This window comes from Aotus nancymaae, unplaced genomic scaffold (assembly GCF_030222135.1).
Source record: "Aotus nancymaae isolate 86718 unplaced genomic scaffold, 86718_ANA_hifiasm-v0.15.2.pri h1tg000108l, whole genome shotgun sequence".
NCBI lineage: Eukaryota > Metazoa > Chordata > Mammalia > Primates > Aotidae > Aotus > Aotus nancymaae.
The window spans coordinates 4,996,305-5,015,867 of NW_026988523.1; the positions used below are offsets into that span (position 1 = coordinate 4,996,305).

Below are 19,563 nucleotides of genomic sequence, written 5' to 3' on the forward strand. Positions count from 1 at the left end.
GGACATGTCATTTTGGATAGATCTCACATATGAATTCTGGACTCTGTGCTGCCTAGGGCCATGTGGTACCTTTAAAGTATCCAGTCAGACAGAGCGACCCATATCCTCAGGCCTCTGTGCCTGAACAGCTCCGGGGCATTCTCACAGTTTTCTTTAAAAAGTAGAATTACTACCAACTTCTGCTCTGGAAGCTTTGTGGGAAAAAAAGTCTTCAAAATTAAAAATATGGAAAGCCATATATCTGTCTGTAGCTTTTTCTTAAGCAAAGGTTTTCTGAATGTCTGAGTGCCAGCTGTTAGTCTTGGTGCTTCCATACATGTAATTGCATGTTGAAGTGGTGGACTTTCTGGGTGATTACTGCTACCAGGGGTAGCTTTACTTTTCTTCAACTAAATATTCAATAACTGTGGGTGAAAAAGGCAGTGAGAATCTCTGAGAAAGTGAAAAAATGAGAAAAAAAAATGGACTGTTTTTCTTTTCATCCCCCATATGCGACCTGGCTCTTTTCCTAGAGTGAACACAGACTCCCAGTTTCCAGGAATATGAATGAGAACAACCATAGCTTTTATTTTTTTCCACTTTTTTCCTATACTACAGTCCAAGTTAATGTGTTTGAACGTCCAAAAGATATTCATGACAACTTTGGCGATGCTGAGAATTATGTAGATATTTTGCTCCTTATGGTGGCAACAGTGTATTTGTGTTTAAATAATACAGTTTATTGGTACAAACTTTTGGCCAAATGGATTTGGAGTATACAATTTAATAGAATCTGGCTTTATTGTTGGGAGAAGAGAGGCAAAACTACAACTAATCCAATAATGATCATGCTTCCCAGTGTTTCAGTTTTCTTCAAGACATGAAACAAAACTGCATCTGACTATATGAAATTTTTTTCATACAAGTATGATGTTATTGACCCAATAGCCCCCATTCCTTGACTTTATTTTTGGTAGTGGGAGTGGATTTGGAGTGAACTTTTAAATCCCTTTTTGGCAGGTCCCCTCGTGACACTCAGCAAGATTTGGTCAGATGACTGATTGAGATTAGCCACAAAAGCAAAGCCTCAGAGCCCATAGCAGTGGGTTCTGAGTACAAAACAGGAACAAGTGGCCACATACTAATTATATATATGGGAATAAATTGCTCTGTTGGAAGTTAACTGTTCTTAGCCGGGTTTGGTGGCTCATGCCTGTAATCACAGCACTCTGGGAGGCCGAGGGGGGTGGATCACCTGAGGTCAGGAGTTCAAGACCAGCTTGGCCAACAAGGCCAAGGCATGTAGGAAGAGGAAGTCAGTTTTGAATACCTCTGGAATAATACCCTCTGTTTTTGCAGGTTGTGGTTGCTCCACTTCCCTCTTGTTTTCTCTCAGGCTCCTTGTCTCCCCATTGAATACCATTTTCCACAGAGGGACCTTCCAAGTCTCTGACTTAGAGATGACGAATGTCTTATGATTAGAATATTTTCATGTTGCCTAGGACATGTATCCAGTTTACTCCATTACAAATCTTCATTTAATTCTCATGATGTTTCAGGTACTGTTCTAGGCACTGGGGGTGTAGCAATGGCTACGACAGATGAGGTCTATATAAGAAATATGTAAAAATTTGCTGTTAGCTAGTGTTAGTGCTGCAAAATAAAATAAGGCAGAATAATACAATAGAGAGTAAAAAGAGTGCTAGTTTAAATAGAATGGGCAGGGAAGATCCCTCTGATGAGTGATATTTTAGCAGAGATCTGACATTATTACTATTACTATTATTATTATTAAGAGATGGGGTACAGGAGGCTGAGGCAGGAGAATTGCCTGAACCCAGGAGGCGGAGGTTGCGGTGAGCCGAGATCGCGCCATTGCACTCCAGCCTGGGTAACAAGAGCGAAACTCCGTCTCAAAAAAAAAAAAAAAAAAAAGAGATGGGGTTTTGCTGTGTTGCCCAGACTGAAATGCAGTAGCTATTCATAGGCCTGATGATGACTCACTGCAGCTTTGAACTCTTGGGCTCAAGTGACTCTCTCACCTCGGCCTCCAGAGTAGCTGAGATTATAGGCATGCACCACCTTGCCCAGCTTCTGATTGATGTTTGAATTTAATGATTTATTTGTATGTTGCCTTTTTGAATTATCTGATGAAATGCTTCTCTTGAAATGTGTAAACCATCTTGAGATGGTTCTTTAAGCTGATAAAGATAGAAGTGGAGAGAGAAAACAAGAAGTGAATTACTAATTTGTGGCTGATATATGATGTCTACAAGAGCAGTGAGCTCAGAGCAACCCCTCATGGACCTTCCTGCCACACATCTTCTTATCTATGCTTGCCCTTCTTTTGAACACTATGCCTACATTTTAGAGAAATCAAATAATTCTAGATTTTGTGTTAAGTTAGCAAATAGTCTATGCCTCTGTATTAAGTTAGCGAATAGTATACGCCTATGCATATAAATAGTCTATGCTGTTTTCTTCATGTGGTACTCAGATTTACTTTTCTAGCATATTTTTAACTTACAAATTTAGAGTGTAAAATTATGAGTCTAATAAAGAAAAGTTAAGTTTACTTTTCATTCTAATTGAAGTATCCTTTAAAAAATTATATAAAGGTAATTAATTCGTGGAAAATTACCGAATTTAATGTTTGAGAATTTTTAGATGGGTTTTCACTGAAGTGTTTCTCTTTGACTTACAGGTATTGCTACTGATTGACATTCAAGTCTCTTACATCAACACCAACCATGAAGACTTCATTGGCTTCGCAAAGTACGTGAAACACTTGATTGCCATATGCATTCCTCCTGTTGATCTGTCTCAAACACACATTGTGAATTTTTGCTACAGTTGCACCACCTTTTGAGAATACAATTTGTGTCAAGATTAACTTTCAGTTTACTTATTTAGGAAGTCTGAGCTCCGTGGTCATAGGGCAGGGATATTTACTATTCTCTCAATAAAGTATTTGGCTCTATTATGCTGCATATGAAGTCATATATGCCTTAGATACTCATCATCTCATCATTTTTGGATGACGTTCTGCAGTTTGTACTTGATCTCCTATAGATAAGCAGTAGTTAATGCATATTTAAAATTTTGAGCAGAACAGTTTTTCACATAAATTTGAAATATCACATGTAATTTACAGGATGTAAGCTATTTCAACTTTTCTAAGTCAGAATCTAGAGGCCTGTTTTTTTTTAAACTTTCCTTTGTGAAATTTATGTAATCTGTCAGGATGAACATTTTCTTTTCTATAAAGTGTATATATAAATATTGCTGTGCTTCATATACATTATCATGCAAACATTATGGTTAGTTACTCAGGATTGGCTGTTTATTGTGTGACATTTTTAAGAACCTGAATTCACTATTTTTTCCTGCCCATTAGTGAAACCAATTTTTGTTTGAGTTAAATAATCTTGATACTACCTCTAAAATATATTTTTGGCATTTAAGTGGTTCCAACTTCAAATATATAAAATATAGCCCATTTTATATAAAATGTAAAATAAAAGAGCCTGTGTACTTTTACTTAAACTGACTATTCAAGAACAGGGACAAATAAAAAATAAAACGTGACAAAATGTTAAACTAATTTATTTTATTACATTCTGACTTAGAAGAAACAGATGTGCAGACCCTGTGACCTAAACTAAACAGTGGCCTGAGGAATTTATAGGCAAGTTTTAGGGAGAAAAGGCCCAATTATCCAACAGAAAATTATCTCATCCTAAACTTGGCTGTGGTTGTGATGGTCTAGCCAATTGTGTAAATATATTTTGCATCCAGTGGCTATTACTAGTGAGTGGCAGATAAGTTTTCTTCCACCGTTTTCTGTCTGTAGTATACATGTAATCTTGTTAGAACCCAAAGATAAATATATACCCTAGTCTAGTTTTCTTTGCAGCCACACTGCCCATGCTTGCTTCTTGATAGGTATTTGCTCCACAGGCATTTCACACAGACTTGTTCCCCTCTCTTTAACTCCATGACTCTCACCATGTGCATTGTTCATTTCCTTCTGCAGAATCACCTAGACTGTAATGTGCATCCTTATCCCTAGATCTGGAAAGGGATCTGAGAATTTTTTCCAGGTCTCCTCCACAGTCAGTGAACTCCGGGTAGCCTGTGCCAAGCTCTACTCTAGTTTCTGTAGGGGAGAGGTGAAGAAAAAGAAAAAACTTTTTGCATTTTCATAATTTAGAAGTATAGAGACACACATGTAAAAATTTAAACTGACACATTCTTCATTTTCCTCACTGCTTCTCTGAGGAGTTTAAAAGACAAACAAATCCTTGAAACATTTAAAATAACAGGAATTCTGCCTTTAAGGATGATTTTCATGGTTTATAAATGCCAGTTAGGTTCTTATGAAAATGTAGATGTTGATGTAAACTTGACACAATAACTTAAAAGCGGAAAGGATGCTGCTTTGTTGTGATACCCCAGTTAGCGGGGAAAATGTAGAAAAAGTCATAATCCATTTAGAAAGGTTCAAGTTTAAACATATTATATAACCCGTGCTTCAATTTAAATTTTATTTTTATACTCTTCTTGAAACTTTTTTTTTCTGTAAAAAATGAGCTAGAGCTTCTTTTCCAATAAATTTCAATATTTGCTGTCTTAGAAGCTGTTGGACTACAGTTTTATATTGATCATATTGATTTGTAGATGTTCAAGGGCATGTGATTTTTCAAATTTAATACTTCCAAACACAGTCTTTTAATGTAGTCTCTCTGTAATCCAGGTGACTGGTTCTGTTTTTCTAGCAGTGCGATAGACTATGAATCTTTATGATACTGGGGAGAAAAAGAAGCATAGTTAAAACTGCTTTAGAAATCCAGCAACTCTACACATTTCTCATCTAATTTAAACTGCACACTTAAGCCTTCTTTAAAGGACTGATCTGGGAGTCAACAGTCTAGGTTATTTTTCCAGGTTATGCCACTGATGAGCTTTGGGTTTTGGCAAGGCACTTAGCCTTTCTATATCTGTTTACTGATGTGTCAAATGGAATAATAATCCTTGTCTTGTATACCTTTCAGGATTGTCAGAAGATCAAATTAATGAAGTTATATGGAAATGCTTTTAAAAAAACTGTGGTGTAGTCTCTAAAAGTGAGAGATCCTTTCTCTCTCTCTTCTCTCTCTCTTTCCCCATACGCACGTGCATGTGTGCACATACACACACACATTTGATTACTACATGAACCATTTTACTTTGTGATGAAGTTATAATGACTTAAGTATGATTGCCACTGGAATATTTTTTAGTTGCTAATATTATTATCTCTAAATGTGATATTTTGTCCTGAGATTCAGAGGTAAATGTCCTTTCCATTAGTGTGTCGACTTGGAGTCGACATGGGGTGATTATGAAGATGAAGAAATGTTCATTTCAAAATAACTTTGAGGGGTTGTGGTTTTTTTGTGCTTTTAAAAATTAAAAAAATATGGTTGTAGCTATAAATTTTAAAGTTGGCAAGAATGCTGTTTCCATCAAGGAAGAAAAGTCAAGTCATATTTGAAGACAATTATGTAAGTATTTTTAAGTTCCAAAGACAGAAAATTAAGGTCTGGGGTTGAAGAAAACAAGCATTTGTTTCATGAGATTTTTAGAGAGTTGCCAAAGAAGAAAGAACTGCCACCTTAGATTTATAGGATGGTGATGTACATGGTACTTTACACATGTAATTTTTTTCAACTGGGATGACTTTTTGCTCTAATTTTTTGAAAAAGGAAAATAAATTGCTAAAATGGGATTAATAAAATATTTAGTTTCAGAGTAACATTCAGGACATCTCAAAGTTCTTTTTTCTGTTATAGAATTCATACTGCCATGTTGAATATGTGACACTTTTTTTCCATCTTCTAGTTATTTGTTAGACATGGATTGTAAAATATGTACCATGTGTAATGTGTCCAAATAAGCACTGCTCTGGGCTTGCTTTGGAATTTCCTGGCTTCTAAATGCTCTTTCAACAATAATATAGTTTCTGAGCCTGAAAGTTCAGTATTTCAGAAGAAAATGTCAACTTTCCTTGTGATTTAAAGATTTTAATTTGTCCTTCTCCTCTTTAGAAAAAATCCCTAAATTACATATATTTTTACATAATATAACTAGTTTTTGCTATTTAAGAAAATAGGAACTGGCCCAATTGTTCCTTCATTTTTACTTCCTCTCATCCTCAGTAATCCTCATTTGAACAAAAAGGCAAGCTTGTTTGTGGAATGCCTTGGGAAGTGAAATTTTAAACTCCTCTGCTCTTCTTCATTTGTTCTGACACAATTTGCTTTGTGAGTTACTAGGATTTATGCAGTCCAATGGTTAAAGAGAAAGATGCTATAGATATGTGCCGTTAAAGTAATATCTCTATACACCACAAGCAGCAGACTAAGGTCTGTTTGTTTTTCAATCTCCTCAGTAGGTCTCAACACCTGTTTTCTCACAGTTGAAATGATACAGTGTGCAGATTTCAGTTCTTGTTATATGAGCACCATGAAAATTCTATGGGTCCTAAGATTCGTTATATCTTTTTCCTGATCCTCTGGAATGCCTCTGTTGCTGTTTTACTAAAGGCAGTGCATTTGAACCTTGCCACTAAATTCCAGAGAAATATTAGTCTTTCCCTTTACATTCTTAGTTTATTTTTCCCTAATGCATAATTATATTCTATTATAATGTTTCTAGTTCCTATTCTTACATGGGAATGTTCTCTCTCTTGAGGAATCAAAACTTAGTTATTGGAATATTAAAAGATGCTTTTTTTGACTCATATGCAAACTTAGGAATTATATGTTTGTTTTCTTACTGAGATTGTTGTCAAGTAGAAATACAGGGGTGAGCAACTTGAAAGGACATCATTCATATCACCTGTTCAAATAAGTTATAAATTCCAATGTTCCAATCACCATTTTAAAACTAAGTGGACTTCCACTTTTCTCTTTTTTTCTTCAAATATGTTATTTTAAACTTCCTCTTCATCCTTAACATGAATCTTAGGAGAAAAGTGAGCCTTCTTTTATAGGCTCCCAAGTTCTGTAAGATTTTCTTATATAATAATTAGCCTGAGACTTCACTAAAGATCCTAGAGGAGGAACAGACATTGTTTCTTCTCCTTTTGGCTTCAGTCTGATTGGATGGTGCCTGGACTATCACAGGGTAACCTGTGATAAGTTACACCCTTAGAACTCTTGTGAGGTGTTCATAATCTTTCTTGGATAATATAAAAGAATAGTCTAAAAGAGCTTCTTTACTCTGTAGCACTGTTGCACAATAGAACTTTCTGAGATGACAGAACTATTGTATAATCTGTGCTGCTCCATACAGAAGCTACTAGCCATATGTGGCTATTGAGCAGTTGATATGTGGCTAGTGCAGTGAAGGAAATACATTTTTAATTTAATTCAATCTAATTAAAGTGTTAATCTGGCTACCAGCTACTGCATTGGACAGCAGAGCCCTACAGTATGGTGAATCCAGCTGATGGCTCTGACACTTTCACTGTGGGTCTTACTTTACTGACAGCTTAGTGGTGACCTTCAGTGGAAGCTACTAAAAGAGAAAAAGCAAGGAGACCTCTTAATTGCTGCTAAACAAGTCTAAAAGAGCTTCTTTACTCTATAGCACTGTTGCACAATAGAACTTTCTGAGATGATGGAATTATTGTATAATCTGTGCTGTTCAATACAGAAGCCACTAGCTGTATGTGGCCATTGAGCAGTTGAAATGTGGGTAGAGGTAGAGGTACACCCTGACATTTCCCATGGAATCTACATCTGGAAAGGACTTTCCATTTCCTTAGTGCATCTGAGCCCTCTTTCAGTGGCATTAGAATGTGCTCCATTCTTCTTTCTCATCTTTCTTTCACTTTTCAGCCCACTGCAATCTAGTTTCTACCACACCACTCTACTGAGACTGCTTTTGTCCAGGACAAAACCATTAATCCAATGGACAATTCTGAGCCTTTCATTTGACATTATTAAACATTCCTTGTTGAAGAGATCTGTTCCTTTGTTTCAATAACCTCCCACTCTCCTGGTTTTCCTCTTTTCACTGTAGCCACTTCTCAGTCTTAAGGAGCTCTTCATCTTCTGATCATGGCTTAAGAACTGTTCTTTAATCACTTTTCCTCCCTCGACCCCCTTCTTTTCTCACTCACTGCATTATTCCTAACTGATCTTACCCACTCCAGGGATTTTAGTTGCCAACTTTATCTGATGACTCCAAATCTAGATCTTCATTTCAGGACTTTTCACTGGACTATGTACCATATTCAGATGTCTACTGGACATCTCTACTTGTTTATCCTAGAGAAGCCTCAACCTTCTAGTCCCAAACTAAACTCATCTGCTCTTATAATTGATAACTTCTCTGTTGTTCCCACTTTCTATGGATGACACCTCCCAGTTCTATTCTTGGCTCCTTATTCTCCTCACATCTTTGTCTCTATCCATCTTTACAAAGTTCATGTGATTCCATCTCTATTATATTTTTTGAATTCATCTATTTCTTTCTATCATCATTGCCACTACTAAAGTTAGTCCTCTCTTACTTGTGTTACTACAACAGTCTCTTCCCCCTACCCCCATCATGCTCTTTCTCCTTCCTCCTAAGATTCTCCATTACTTTCAGAATAAAGTTTAAACTTATTAATGTAATTTCCAAGGCTTTCCATAATCTGTCTCCTGCTTACCTCTTCAGCCTGTTTTATTGTCACTATTCGTCTTTACACTACTCCCTAACTCTGTGCTTCAGCCAGTCTGGCCACTTTGAGATCCCTAAATATACCATACTTTTGCTTTAACACGTGCCTGTGATATGCTTCCTCAAATTACTTAGGTTTCCTAGTACAGATGAACATTGATAGTCTGGTTGTAAATAATGCTGGCATCAAAACAGAATTCCATAACTATTTCTTGAGATACTACCATAAACCCTCTGCTACGTAGTGTCAGGGGTGAGAGAGGTAGAAATACCAAGATTAATGCTCTTGGCTATCAAGGAGCAGGCATTGTTGGAGACCCAACTATAACACAATCTTGTATATAGAATACAGGCACAGACCAAGGCTTTGGAAGTACATGAAAAGGAGAGTAACTGGAGGTTTCTAAAAAGACATAATTCAGACATGGTACTTGATTGGTCTTTTAAGACTGGACAGGACTCCAGTAGTCAGAGAGAGGGTGTCTGGGTTGGTTGCTTCCTGTCTTCTCTGCTTGAGTCAATATTATGCATTTCGGGGAACTAATTTGTACTAAAATGTTGCTCTGATCATGTCACTTGCTGGCATAGAAACATTGAATGTTTTCTGCTGCCTTCAGAGTAACAGCCAAATTCTCCATAATTGTCCCCAGCATACAGTAATTGTACTAGATGGCTTTTAAGGTCACTTACAAACCCCAGTCTATGATTGGACAATTCTGCCCTAATAGTTTTACTCTCCGTCACTTTTCTGATGGTTAGATATGGGTGGTGAGAGAAAGAGGAGTCCAAGATTTTGGCCTAAGCACTAGGACGTATGATATAGAATTGCCACTAATTAAGAGGAAGGAGGAAGACTGTGGGTGGAGCAAATTTTAGGGGTGATTTCAGGAGTTCAGTTTTGACATATTAAGAATGATATGCCCATTAGATACCCAAGTGCTGATGTTAAGTTGTTAAAAACATGAATGAGTCCAGAGTTGGGACTTATACATGTTTGGATCTACATGGCAGATCCAAACCAGGGATGGATTAAAGGAGTTGTCAGAATATATTGGAATTCAAAGCAATGAGACTGGAAAATATCACAAAGACTTTGTGATGTGGAGCCATACTACTTGGTACTACCACTTTCGGAAAGTCACTTAGCTTCTCTCCTCGTCTATGAAACAAGAATAATCATTATAACTATTTCATGGGGTTGCTGTGAGAATAAAAATGATTAATATCTATAAAGCACTTAGAACTTGGTATATACTCAATACGCATTAACTTAACTTCCTTTGCAACTCTTCTGTCTACCTGCGGGACATTGAAAATATGTCAACTCATACGTTATTAATGGTACAATGCTGCTTTTCTTTCAGTGGTGTTATTATATTTTTGGTTTATGTGCTACTAGGAGTTATGTGCTATTAGGAGTCCCATTGAGTTGGTTTTGCTTCCAGAATTAAACTCACCTGGAATTTCAGTATTAGGTCTGCCTCCATTGATTTTTTTTTAAGCCTGTATATATTTTAGTATTTGTTACTTGTTCAGGAAAAAATTGTATGTGTCTCTTCAGTGCTGCTTTCCTTTGCTTTTCTCAGTGCTCAGCAGAGGAGCAGTCAGGTTCACAAGAAAACCACAATTGGAAATCAGGTAGGAATTGCATAAGAGAATCAGTGTATGCATGCCCCAAAGAATTTGAATTAAATTGCTTGATTGACTATTTTTTTAATGCAAATTAATCATGTGCAAATTTTGCTTGAAATGCAGCTTTTCATTTTATTTTGTTTTTGCTTTTATAAAATTTTGGAGCGAATTGCATTTTTTTTTGGGCTATTTTATGCAGTTAACCATAATGATTTATTTTAAATAACCTTTCTGCTACTTGCTCTGCATTTCAAATTTGACTCCTCGTGTCCTATTTTGCTTGCTTACATTACCCCTAAGTTTAATTTAACATTGAATTTGTGAGTCAGTTGAAGGTTAAAATGTGGTGAGTAGTTGCATGAGCTTTCTGGGGCTGCTGACTAGTTCACACATTTGCACAGCTTGGTATCAGTGAAGGGACAGCTCAAGAAGAAGGCAGTTGGTGGATTTAATCTCTGCCACACTAAATTCCTGTTGGTTAATGAACGTGTTAATTCCTAAGAAGATCTGATCTTTTGAGTTTTTGTGTTTTGGGGCTGACCAGCTGTCTCTGACTAATAGCGCTCTGCAGAGATTGTATTAACTCAACAGTTTGCTGTTTCTTTTATGTTTTATGTGATAATGAATATTTGCATTGTTATTTCTTTTCAAGTCAAAACAATGATGGTTTTACAGTTTTTAAAAAACGTTCAGAGGTACAATTATTGAACAAATCGAAACCTCTGCTCTAGATTTTTTCCCCATTGTTTTGAAAGGAGAAGAGGTAATAACAGACTTTATTTAAAAAACTTTTTTTCTGAACTAAAGCATATAATTCTTTGCTATTTCAGGGAACCAATCTTCCGCCTTCAAGGCAAATTGTACGAGCTAAGTTCTGTAAGCTTTACTGTTGCTTTTTCATTTAGCTTCCCAAGGGCACAGTTTGTCTTTAACTGATTAACTCGACTAGCGCTTGCTACTAATTTTTTTTAAACTTAGGTTGTCTTGTCCGTAACACCCTATCATTGAAATAAAAATCCTCTTAAGAGGGTTCATCCCTTCACTGCTAATAACTTGCTGTGATTGAAAGGTATGAACTAGTAAACTCTAAAATGCTATAATAATAAACCCTTAACACTGTGGGTGCTTTGATGTTTCTCTAATTTTAATGGGCCTTAAAATAATTAAAATCATTAATGATCTTCATCTCTGTCCTTTTATGCTATGTTGTTAAGAAGTGTAAGCGTTTCTCTTCCCCTTGTATAATATTTCCAATAAATGTAGATGATGCTTCTAAAAGGTGGGTAAATATTGAATATCTGATTTTGCTGTGTTTGTCGATAAGCCTACCTAATTCCAATTATTTGCATTTATTTAAAAAATAATAAAACAGAAAAGCAAAGTTATATTGATGGTCATTGTATATGACTATAGAGTTAAATCTTTGAAAACCAGATATTGTGTCTTCTTTTATGGAAGTGTAGAGACATTGTCAAATGACTAGTCATAGGCATTTAGAAAAAAAAAATTAAACTCTAATTTCTACCATGGATAAAGCAGGCTTATTCTTCCAACTATGCACAGGTTGAGAATGAGATTGGAGCATGGGTCAATTATTTGCCCCATGATATTTTGGGAAGACACAGGTTTTGGACCTAGACAGTCCTAGGTTCAAATTCTGTTCTGTCACTTAGGAGTCATGTGGCCTGGGACAAATTGTGCCTGAGTTTGCTCAGCTGTGTGATGGGAGGAATAGAAAATATCTCTCAGGGTGATTGTGGGATTCAGAAATGATATATATAATGAGGTTTGCAGCCCATTACCAGATATGTGCCCTGTAAAGAATAGAAATGTTACTCCCAGAAGTTAGGTGCTGTTTCTTCAAATTCTTGGGAGAAAAAGATTAAGTACAAGAAAATTATAAAAGTTATAAAATGAGAACAATAAAACACTTGGGAAAATTAGAAGCTATGGCAGTTATTCTGATGTCTGCAATGCCCAGATTATGGTTGGATATGATATAAAGGATTTACCTATAAAAGTTTCCTCCTAGTCAGAAGCATCTCTTAGCTCATAGAAGTAGATACATATAGGAAAAGCAATAGTGTAATAGCATAAATGCATACTTTAAATCAGAGGAAACTTGGAACAGCTTTCAGTTATATTACTTCCAAATGCTCAAATCATGCTAATTGGTTTCCATGACTTTACTTTTGCTGGATACTTCAAAGCCCACACATGGAAGTATTACATCTCAAGATAATATAATTGGGTGAGTGTTATAATGGAATATAGATTCCTTATCCAAAACTTCTGGGACCAAACATGGCTTGAAGGTCAGAATATTTTGGACTTTAGAAAAGCAATACATTGACTATATCATATATTACCCTACATTTTTGTGGAGTTAGAGACAGCACTCTATAATGAAACATATTCTATTTCTGCAGTGAAACAAAGGAATAGTCACACCAAGTAAACTTTTGAATAAAAGATAAATCCTTTCACATCAGATCAGGTTTTGCTGCCAAATTTGTTTAAAAAAAAAAAAAACACCTTTCAATTTGCAAGCAAGGGACTATGAACCAGAATATGTTATTTTCCAGAATCAAATCCAGTAATATATACAAGATACAATACATGTTAAAGGATCCTTTGTAGTTCTTCCTGCTTAGCAGAAATAAGCCATAATGACTTGAAATTTTTTCTTTATGAATCTGAGCGTGTGCTGTTGATTGGAGTTTATACGAAAACAGTTTTGCCTATTAAGAGGCTCAAATCTGGGGAGTCTTGGAGCCCAGCCTTCTGACTGGTGCTGGCTTTTATGGTTGGTGGGGCTGAAACACCCTGCAGCATCTTAGGAAGTGATTCATCTATGCTGCTATCCTCTTAGGGCTCCTGGTTGTAGGATATTGTTGTGCAGCATCTGTTCTGAAATATTTTAGAAGGATTTAAGAAAGGCAAAACTCTTCTTTAAAGTCTAAATCCTATTTGTTTATGTCTGCCTAGAAAATTTAATAATTTCACAAGTTGATGTCAGCAAATGTATCAAAAAAAAATGTAAGCACATAATTTACCTAAAGCTGGACTGCTCAAAAATTTAAATTTAATGTTCATTCATCCTTCGACTCATGTATTCAAAACCTATGTGTGCCAAAATCTGTGGTGGGTGTTTAGAGAAGTATGATGATGCATCAATCACAGGCCTTATCCTCAGGAAGCCCACAGCCCAGCAGGGATGATGGTAAGTAAGCAAACTGATATCCACTTCCTTTTCCAAGGCTAGCTACTTATGACCCTTCAGGTCTTACTAAAACATCACTTCTGAAAGAGGCCAGCCTTGATCACCAGATTTAAAGTTCCCTTCCCTTCCCAGTGTCTTTCACTATCAATTACATTTTATTATTCAAAACAATCTTATTTATTTATTTACTATTTTTTGTCTTATGTAGGATATAAGCTTCATTAAAGTTATTTTTATGTTGCTTAAAGCAGTACAGAATCATAGTAAGGTTTTAAGCACAATTATATTAACATTTGATAATCACATTAACAAAGGCTTTGAAGGCAAGACAAGACTGGAAAAAGATTAGTTAAAAGGCTGATGTGGATGAAAAATTGTGGTGATCCGGGTTTGAGTGTTTGTACTGAATTTGAGGAAAAGCTGATTAATTCAAGAGCTATTAATTAGGAAGAATCCAGAATATCTGTGATAAACTGGATGTTGGAGAGAAAACTGGAGGTTGTCTTCAGTGCCGTCAAGATTTATTATTTAGGCACAAGTAAGATGGTGCCACTTTTCACAGAGAAAGGAACATAGTGAAGTCAGTTTGGGATCCAGAGGAAAAAAAGGTAGCTTTCTGAGTATAAGTCACTGTAGAAGTTCAAAGTAAAAATGTCCAGTGAGAAGCTGGATAAAAGTATCTAAGTTCAAAAGAGACAGAGAACTCTTTCTTCCAAAAGTATTGGAGAGTCATGGAAGGATTTCCAATAGGAAAGGGAACTCAACTGATTTTTACATTAGAAAAGTCTGTAATGGAATAGTTTGAACGAGTCAAACTAGAGATACAGAAATTGGTGAGGATGCTTTTGAAGTTATTCAGGTGAAAAAAACGTTGGTTGCAGGTAGTATTTGGCAGAGGGGACAGATTCAAAATATATTCAGAGAGTAGGATTGGAAGGTTATAAAGAGTTCTCAGGGAGTTAAGTCATCCTTCTAGGCTTATGGCTAAAGGGATGCACTGACAAAGGTAGTGCAAGAGAAGGCGAAGCAGGTGTCGGGGAGATGAGAGAAGAAGATGCTGATTTCATTTTGAATGTTTGTGCTTATTGGAAATATCATTGGGGTTTGAGGTTCAGGACTCATGTACACTGGAGATATGTTTCACTGTTGTCAATAAATACATGGTAGCTGAAGCCATGGGAGTAGATGAGACCACCTCCAAAGGATGAGAACATAGAAAGGAATATAGGACTTAAAGCATAATGGAGAAAGAAGGACTGAAACTGAATGGGGAACTGAAAAGACAACTAAGAAGTGATGAGAGAGGCAGGAAAACTTGGAGACTGGTCGAACAAAAGCTAAAAGGAGAGAATGTGTCAAGGAGGGAATGGTCAATAGTTCGATGTTTCGAAGAGCTCAAGAAACTTGGAGGAAGTTGTCAGAGAGTTGGATTGTGGAAGGTCCTGTGCAGATTAGGGACTATCTGAGGGTCCAGTGATAGCCACAAGTTGTCTTGGCTTTGTAAATTGCTCTTCTGCTCCACAGTTGGAAGGTGGCATAAAGCTGAGGACACAGACAAATGAATTGATATTCTGAGCTGGAGTTTTTCTGGGGAGGCAGCATGGAAGGTCAAGAGAGAAGATGAGTTAGAGTTTTTAAGAGAGACAGATTGAGGTAAAGGACTGTGTAATCTCATATGAGTAGCTTTAATTGATGTATTAATCGGGATAGATTAACCAAGTAACAAACAGCCTCAGGATTTCAATAGATTGGCATAATACAAACTTAATTCACCCTGCTGTAACAAATCAATGAAGGTCATCAAGATGCAAGGAGATACCTTGCTTCACATGGTTAGTAACAGACTGGGTTCTGGAATTCCAGAGATTCCAAAATCTCCCTTCTCCACCTTCTCCTGCAGAGAACCTGCACATTTCATTCTTTCAGCAGATGGGAAAGACAGAAGCCTGGGCAAGGGAGGTTTTTAAGAACCAGTCCATAAGTGACACACATTATTTCCATTTCATTGAACACAACTTAGTCGTTTGGGCTCACCTAGCTGCAAGAGAGGAAAATAAACTCTGAGCTTGTGCCCAGGAAAAAGAAAAGACAAAAAAAAAAAAAAAAAAAAAAAAAGATGCTGACTGACACTTGAAAGGAAATGGGCAAGCCAGGGAATTGGAGGTTTTACAAAAATCAGAAAAAGTGTGTGCTAGGATTAAGGAAAAGAAGTGATGAGGTGGGAGGTTAAGGTTAGTGAGTGGCATGTTGTATTTGAAGGTTTAAGAGTAAAGAGAATGGCACCTGAAAGTCAGAGGTGTTATTGGAGTAAGAGAAAACAAACACTGGAGGGAGGGGCACAACAAGTGATAGCTAAAGATATTTGTGCAACATTGTCTTCAGAAGGTGTGAGTAGCTGAATACAAATGGGGATGAAATTTCCTTGGTTAGAATATGTTAGGGGCCAGGAGAACTGATGAGGCATTTACATGACTAATAATTCATTTCTTTGCCATCAAGAGTCTAGCAGGAAGGCATTGCTGACATGTTCCTTGGCCCAAGAAAGTATCCAATTGCAATTGTATAATGGGAAAGACTTTTTCTTTAAGCAGGAAGTAGAGCAGGTGCTCGCATGAGCCTGGATATTATGGTACCTCTTAGTCCCAAGCTTATTTTCAGTTTTATTTGCCATCCATGTGCCCACTATTATTCTAACTTTAGATTGGAATATGAAATTTGGCTTTCTCAAACCCAAAGGTCTCCAGGTCACTGAATTATCAACCTTTTGTATTATAGGCTGCAAAGAGAAAAAGACAATTCCTTCCAAACAGGGTTTCTTCTCTCCCTACTTTCTGAAAACTAGTTTCAGTAGACGCTAGTCTGTTTTTCATAGGATCTCTCACAGGTCTCAGAAAGTTGTAAAGACGCCTCACTACCCTGAAATTTTTCTACCCAGTCCCCTAGTTCTTCAACCTCTGTAAGAACATGGTTTGAGTCCAATGTTAAAAAGGTGAGAGTTTAATTAGTTCCTTAACAAATGAATAACAAGGATTGCCAACATCCTAACCTAAAACAGAGAGATCCTTCCAGCCTTCTCGCCTCTCTCCATTCAGTTAATTCTACCTTTTAGGTCTGTCACTCTTAACCTCCACTCTTACCTGACTTCCCGGTGCTAATATCTCTATTGGTTGGGATTTTTTTCAGATGTAAATTTCAGAAACATCAAATGACCCTGGAAAAAAGGGAATTTGTTAGTTTACATGAATGAACACTTCAGAGATAGAATCAAGCACTATTTAATCCACAACTAGTTTTTTCTTTCCATATTTTTGTTCTGCCCTTTTGCTGTGGTTCTGTTCTTGCCCCAAAGGATTACAAGATGACTGTCATCAGTCTCCAGGGGATGTTCTTCCTAGTTTGAATCCAGCAGAAATAAGAGTCTTTTTTCCCAGGATTTTCAGAAAACCTTTTGAGGTTCAGTCTGATTGGACTGGCATGGATCATGTGCTCATTTCTGATGCATCCACTGTGGCCAGAGAATGAGGTATACTGATTAACTTAGGTCACATCATATGGGACAGGGGAGGCACCTCACCAGAACACATGGGCTGCTTCTTCCCCTGAAAGAGCTGTTGTTGGAAGAAGAGAGGATAGATGCTAGAGGAGATGCATCACAGATGAAGGCAGGTACTTGCTGAGCATTGTTTATCTTCAGAACAATCTAATTTGGATAATAGGATTTTTGTGTATGTTATCTTTTTAAAGGAGTATAAGATGGTTAATATTTCATCATTAAAACCCTATGGTTCACTTATTAATTAAATTTAATGATTTTTTTCCAATTCATGAATTTCCCCTTCTCTCTCTTTTGTTTTAAAAATACTTCTGTTAACTCTACTAAGTTGAGAAGCAACATAGTGCAGTGGTTCTTCAGAGCTGACACAGTGGAGTCACTGTGTCATCATGAGCAAATTAATTAAACGTTACTGTACTTCAGGTTTCTAATCTGTAATAAGCTGATAATAGCAACTGTTTAATAAGGTTTTTGTATTAAATGAGATAATGCTAGTTAGGTACTTAGGTATGGTGTTGGGTGTTTTACACACATTAGTTCATTAATTCCTCTCAACAACTCTATAAGGTAGGTATCCCTATTATGTCAGTTTTACAGATAAGGGAACTGAGGCATGGAGAGGCCAAGTAATGTGTGCAGTCACACGATCATAAATGATAGCACCAGGATTCAAATCTTAATCACTGTGTTTAACCACAGTTCTAACAGTTTATAAATTTCATCAAGAACCTCATTTTGTAGCCTTAATTATTCATAGTCTCATCATTTAAATTCATTTGCTTATTTTATTACTTAATTTTTTTTCTTTTTTTTGAGACAGAGTTTTTCTCTGTTGCCCAGGCTGGAGTGCAGTGTCATGATCTCAGCTCACTGCAACCTCTGCCTCCCAGGTTCAAGCAGTTCTCCTGCCTCAGCCTCCTGAGCAGCTGGAATACATACCTGGCTAATTTTTGTATTTTTAGTAGAGACAGGGTTTCACTATGTTGGCCAGGCTAGCCTTGAACTCTTGACCTCAGATAATCCTCTCATCTTGGCCTCTCAAAGTGCTGGGATTACAGGTGTGAGCTGCCGTGCCTGGCCACTTAAAATTATTCTTATAATAAAGCTGTTAGATCTGAAAAGAGTGAACATGGGTTTATATAAATTAATCTGATTAACAAAAAAACCACAATGGCTATTTGAATTTGTTTCCATTTTATTTTTTAATTCTATAAAAATATCTCCAAAGTCAATAGCTTATAAAATATAATAATCATTATTTTATTATAATAAAATAGAGATTAGAGTTTATGAAAACCACCCTTGGTCAAATATACAGCCTGTTAATTTCTTCTGCATCTTTGAAATGTAGAGTTTTATTTGGAATAGTATTTAATCTCTGCCACTTGTGCTTTTTCCCCAGAAAATAAGCAGATGTACTTTCCATATTTTTACAGCCAAGTTGCATCTTAATGGAGGGATTAGAGCATAAAAACCAGTGAAGAGATTATCTTATGTACTCAAAATTACTTTGAAAAACCCTATTTAATAGGCAGAATCTGGGTTTCTGCTATGTTTTTTTCTTTGGGGCAGTAGAGGCAAGGGCTTGTTTCACCTGAGGAAGAACAACTGGTGAAACCAAGGCATCTCTCCTGCTGCCTCCCTCCAGCTGCCCCGTAGCTCCTCTCTCTCCCTCCCTGCTTCCTTCTTTTCCACCCTCTGTCTCTCTCTGTCTCTCTCTGTCTTTTTTTTTTTTTTTTTGGTACTCCCTCTGTCTCTTTTATCTTCTTTGATACTCTCTTTTTCACAAGTGTGGTGTGTTTGATTCCAAGTAAGAAAATGCCTGTATTATTACAATTCCTTGGAATTTTGGTAACATTTAAAAATGTTAGTGTTTCTCACCTAAGATATTATTTTGTTAACCACTGTATAGCTTATTTAGCACAAAGTATCCATTTGTTACTTGTATCCAAAGTAACATAATTTTGAATCTATAATTTTCAAATTAAACAATAAATATATGATCACATTTTTTATTGTGAAAAAGTTAAATAATGCAGATAAAGTAAATATACTCTTGACCCGCACCTAATCCCACTCACCTCCATTGCTACAACTAGTGTTATCATTTTGGAGTATATATACACATATATACACACACAAGTACATGTATATACACCCATACACAAAGACACTGTGATTTAAAAAAATAAAAATAGACAAATATTGTACAGGTTTATGCTAAAATTGTAAACTCCACCAAGCAAGAATTTTTGTCTCTTGTTTATTAATGTATCCCTAACAACATCTAAAAGCAGGTGTATGGTAGCTGATGAGTAAAATTTGAAGTTGAACTCACTTTATTCACTTAATGATATGTCTTAGGGATCTTTCCATGTAAATTTACAGACAGAAGGTGACAAAACTTCTTTGTGGCACAATATTATAGTGTTCTACAGTATAGATGTGCCGTACTTAATTC

The 19,563-nt window shown here is 36.4% G+C and overlaps 1 protein-coding gene across 3 annotated transcripts in view; it reads left to right on the forward strand.

Moving 5' to 3' along the window:
• DNM3 (dynamin 3) overlaps window positions 1–19,563 on the forward strand; it is a 556,271-nt gene that overhangs the window by 236,165 nt on the left and 300,543 nt on the right. For 2 of the 3 annotated variants that reach the window (XM_064370678.1, XM_012444437.2), the window contains exons 12-13: window positions 2,684–2,754; window positions 10,281–10,332. In XM_064370678.1, the coding sequence (XP_064226748.1) occupies window positions 2,684–2,754; window positions 10,281–10,332 (123 nt within the window). Of the gene's footprint in view, window positions 1–2,683; window positions 2,755–10,280; window positions 10,333–11,156; window positions 11,187–19,563 lie in introns of all 3 variants that reach the window. The other variant, XM_021668047.2, reaches the window with a different exon arrangement.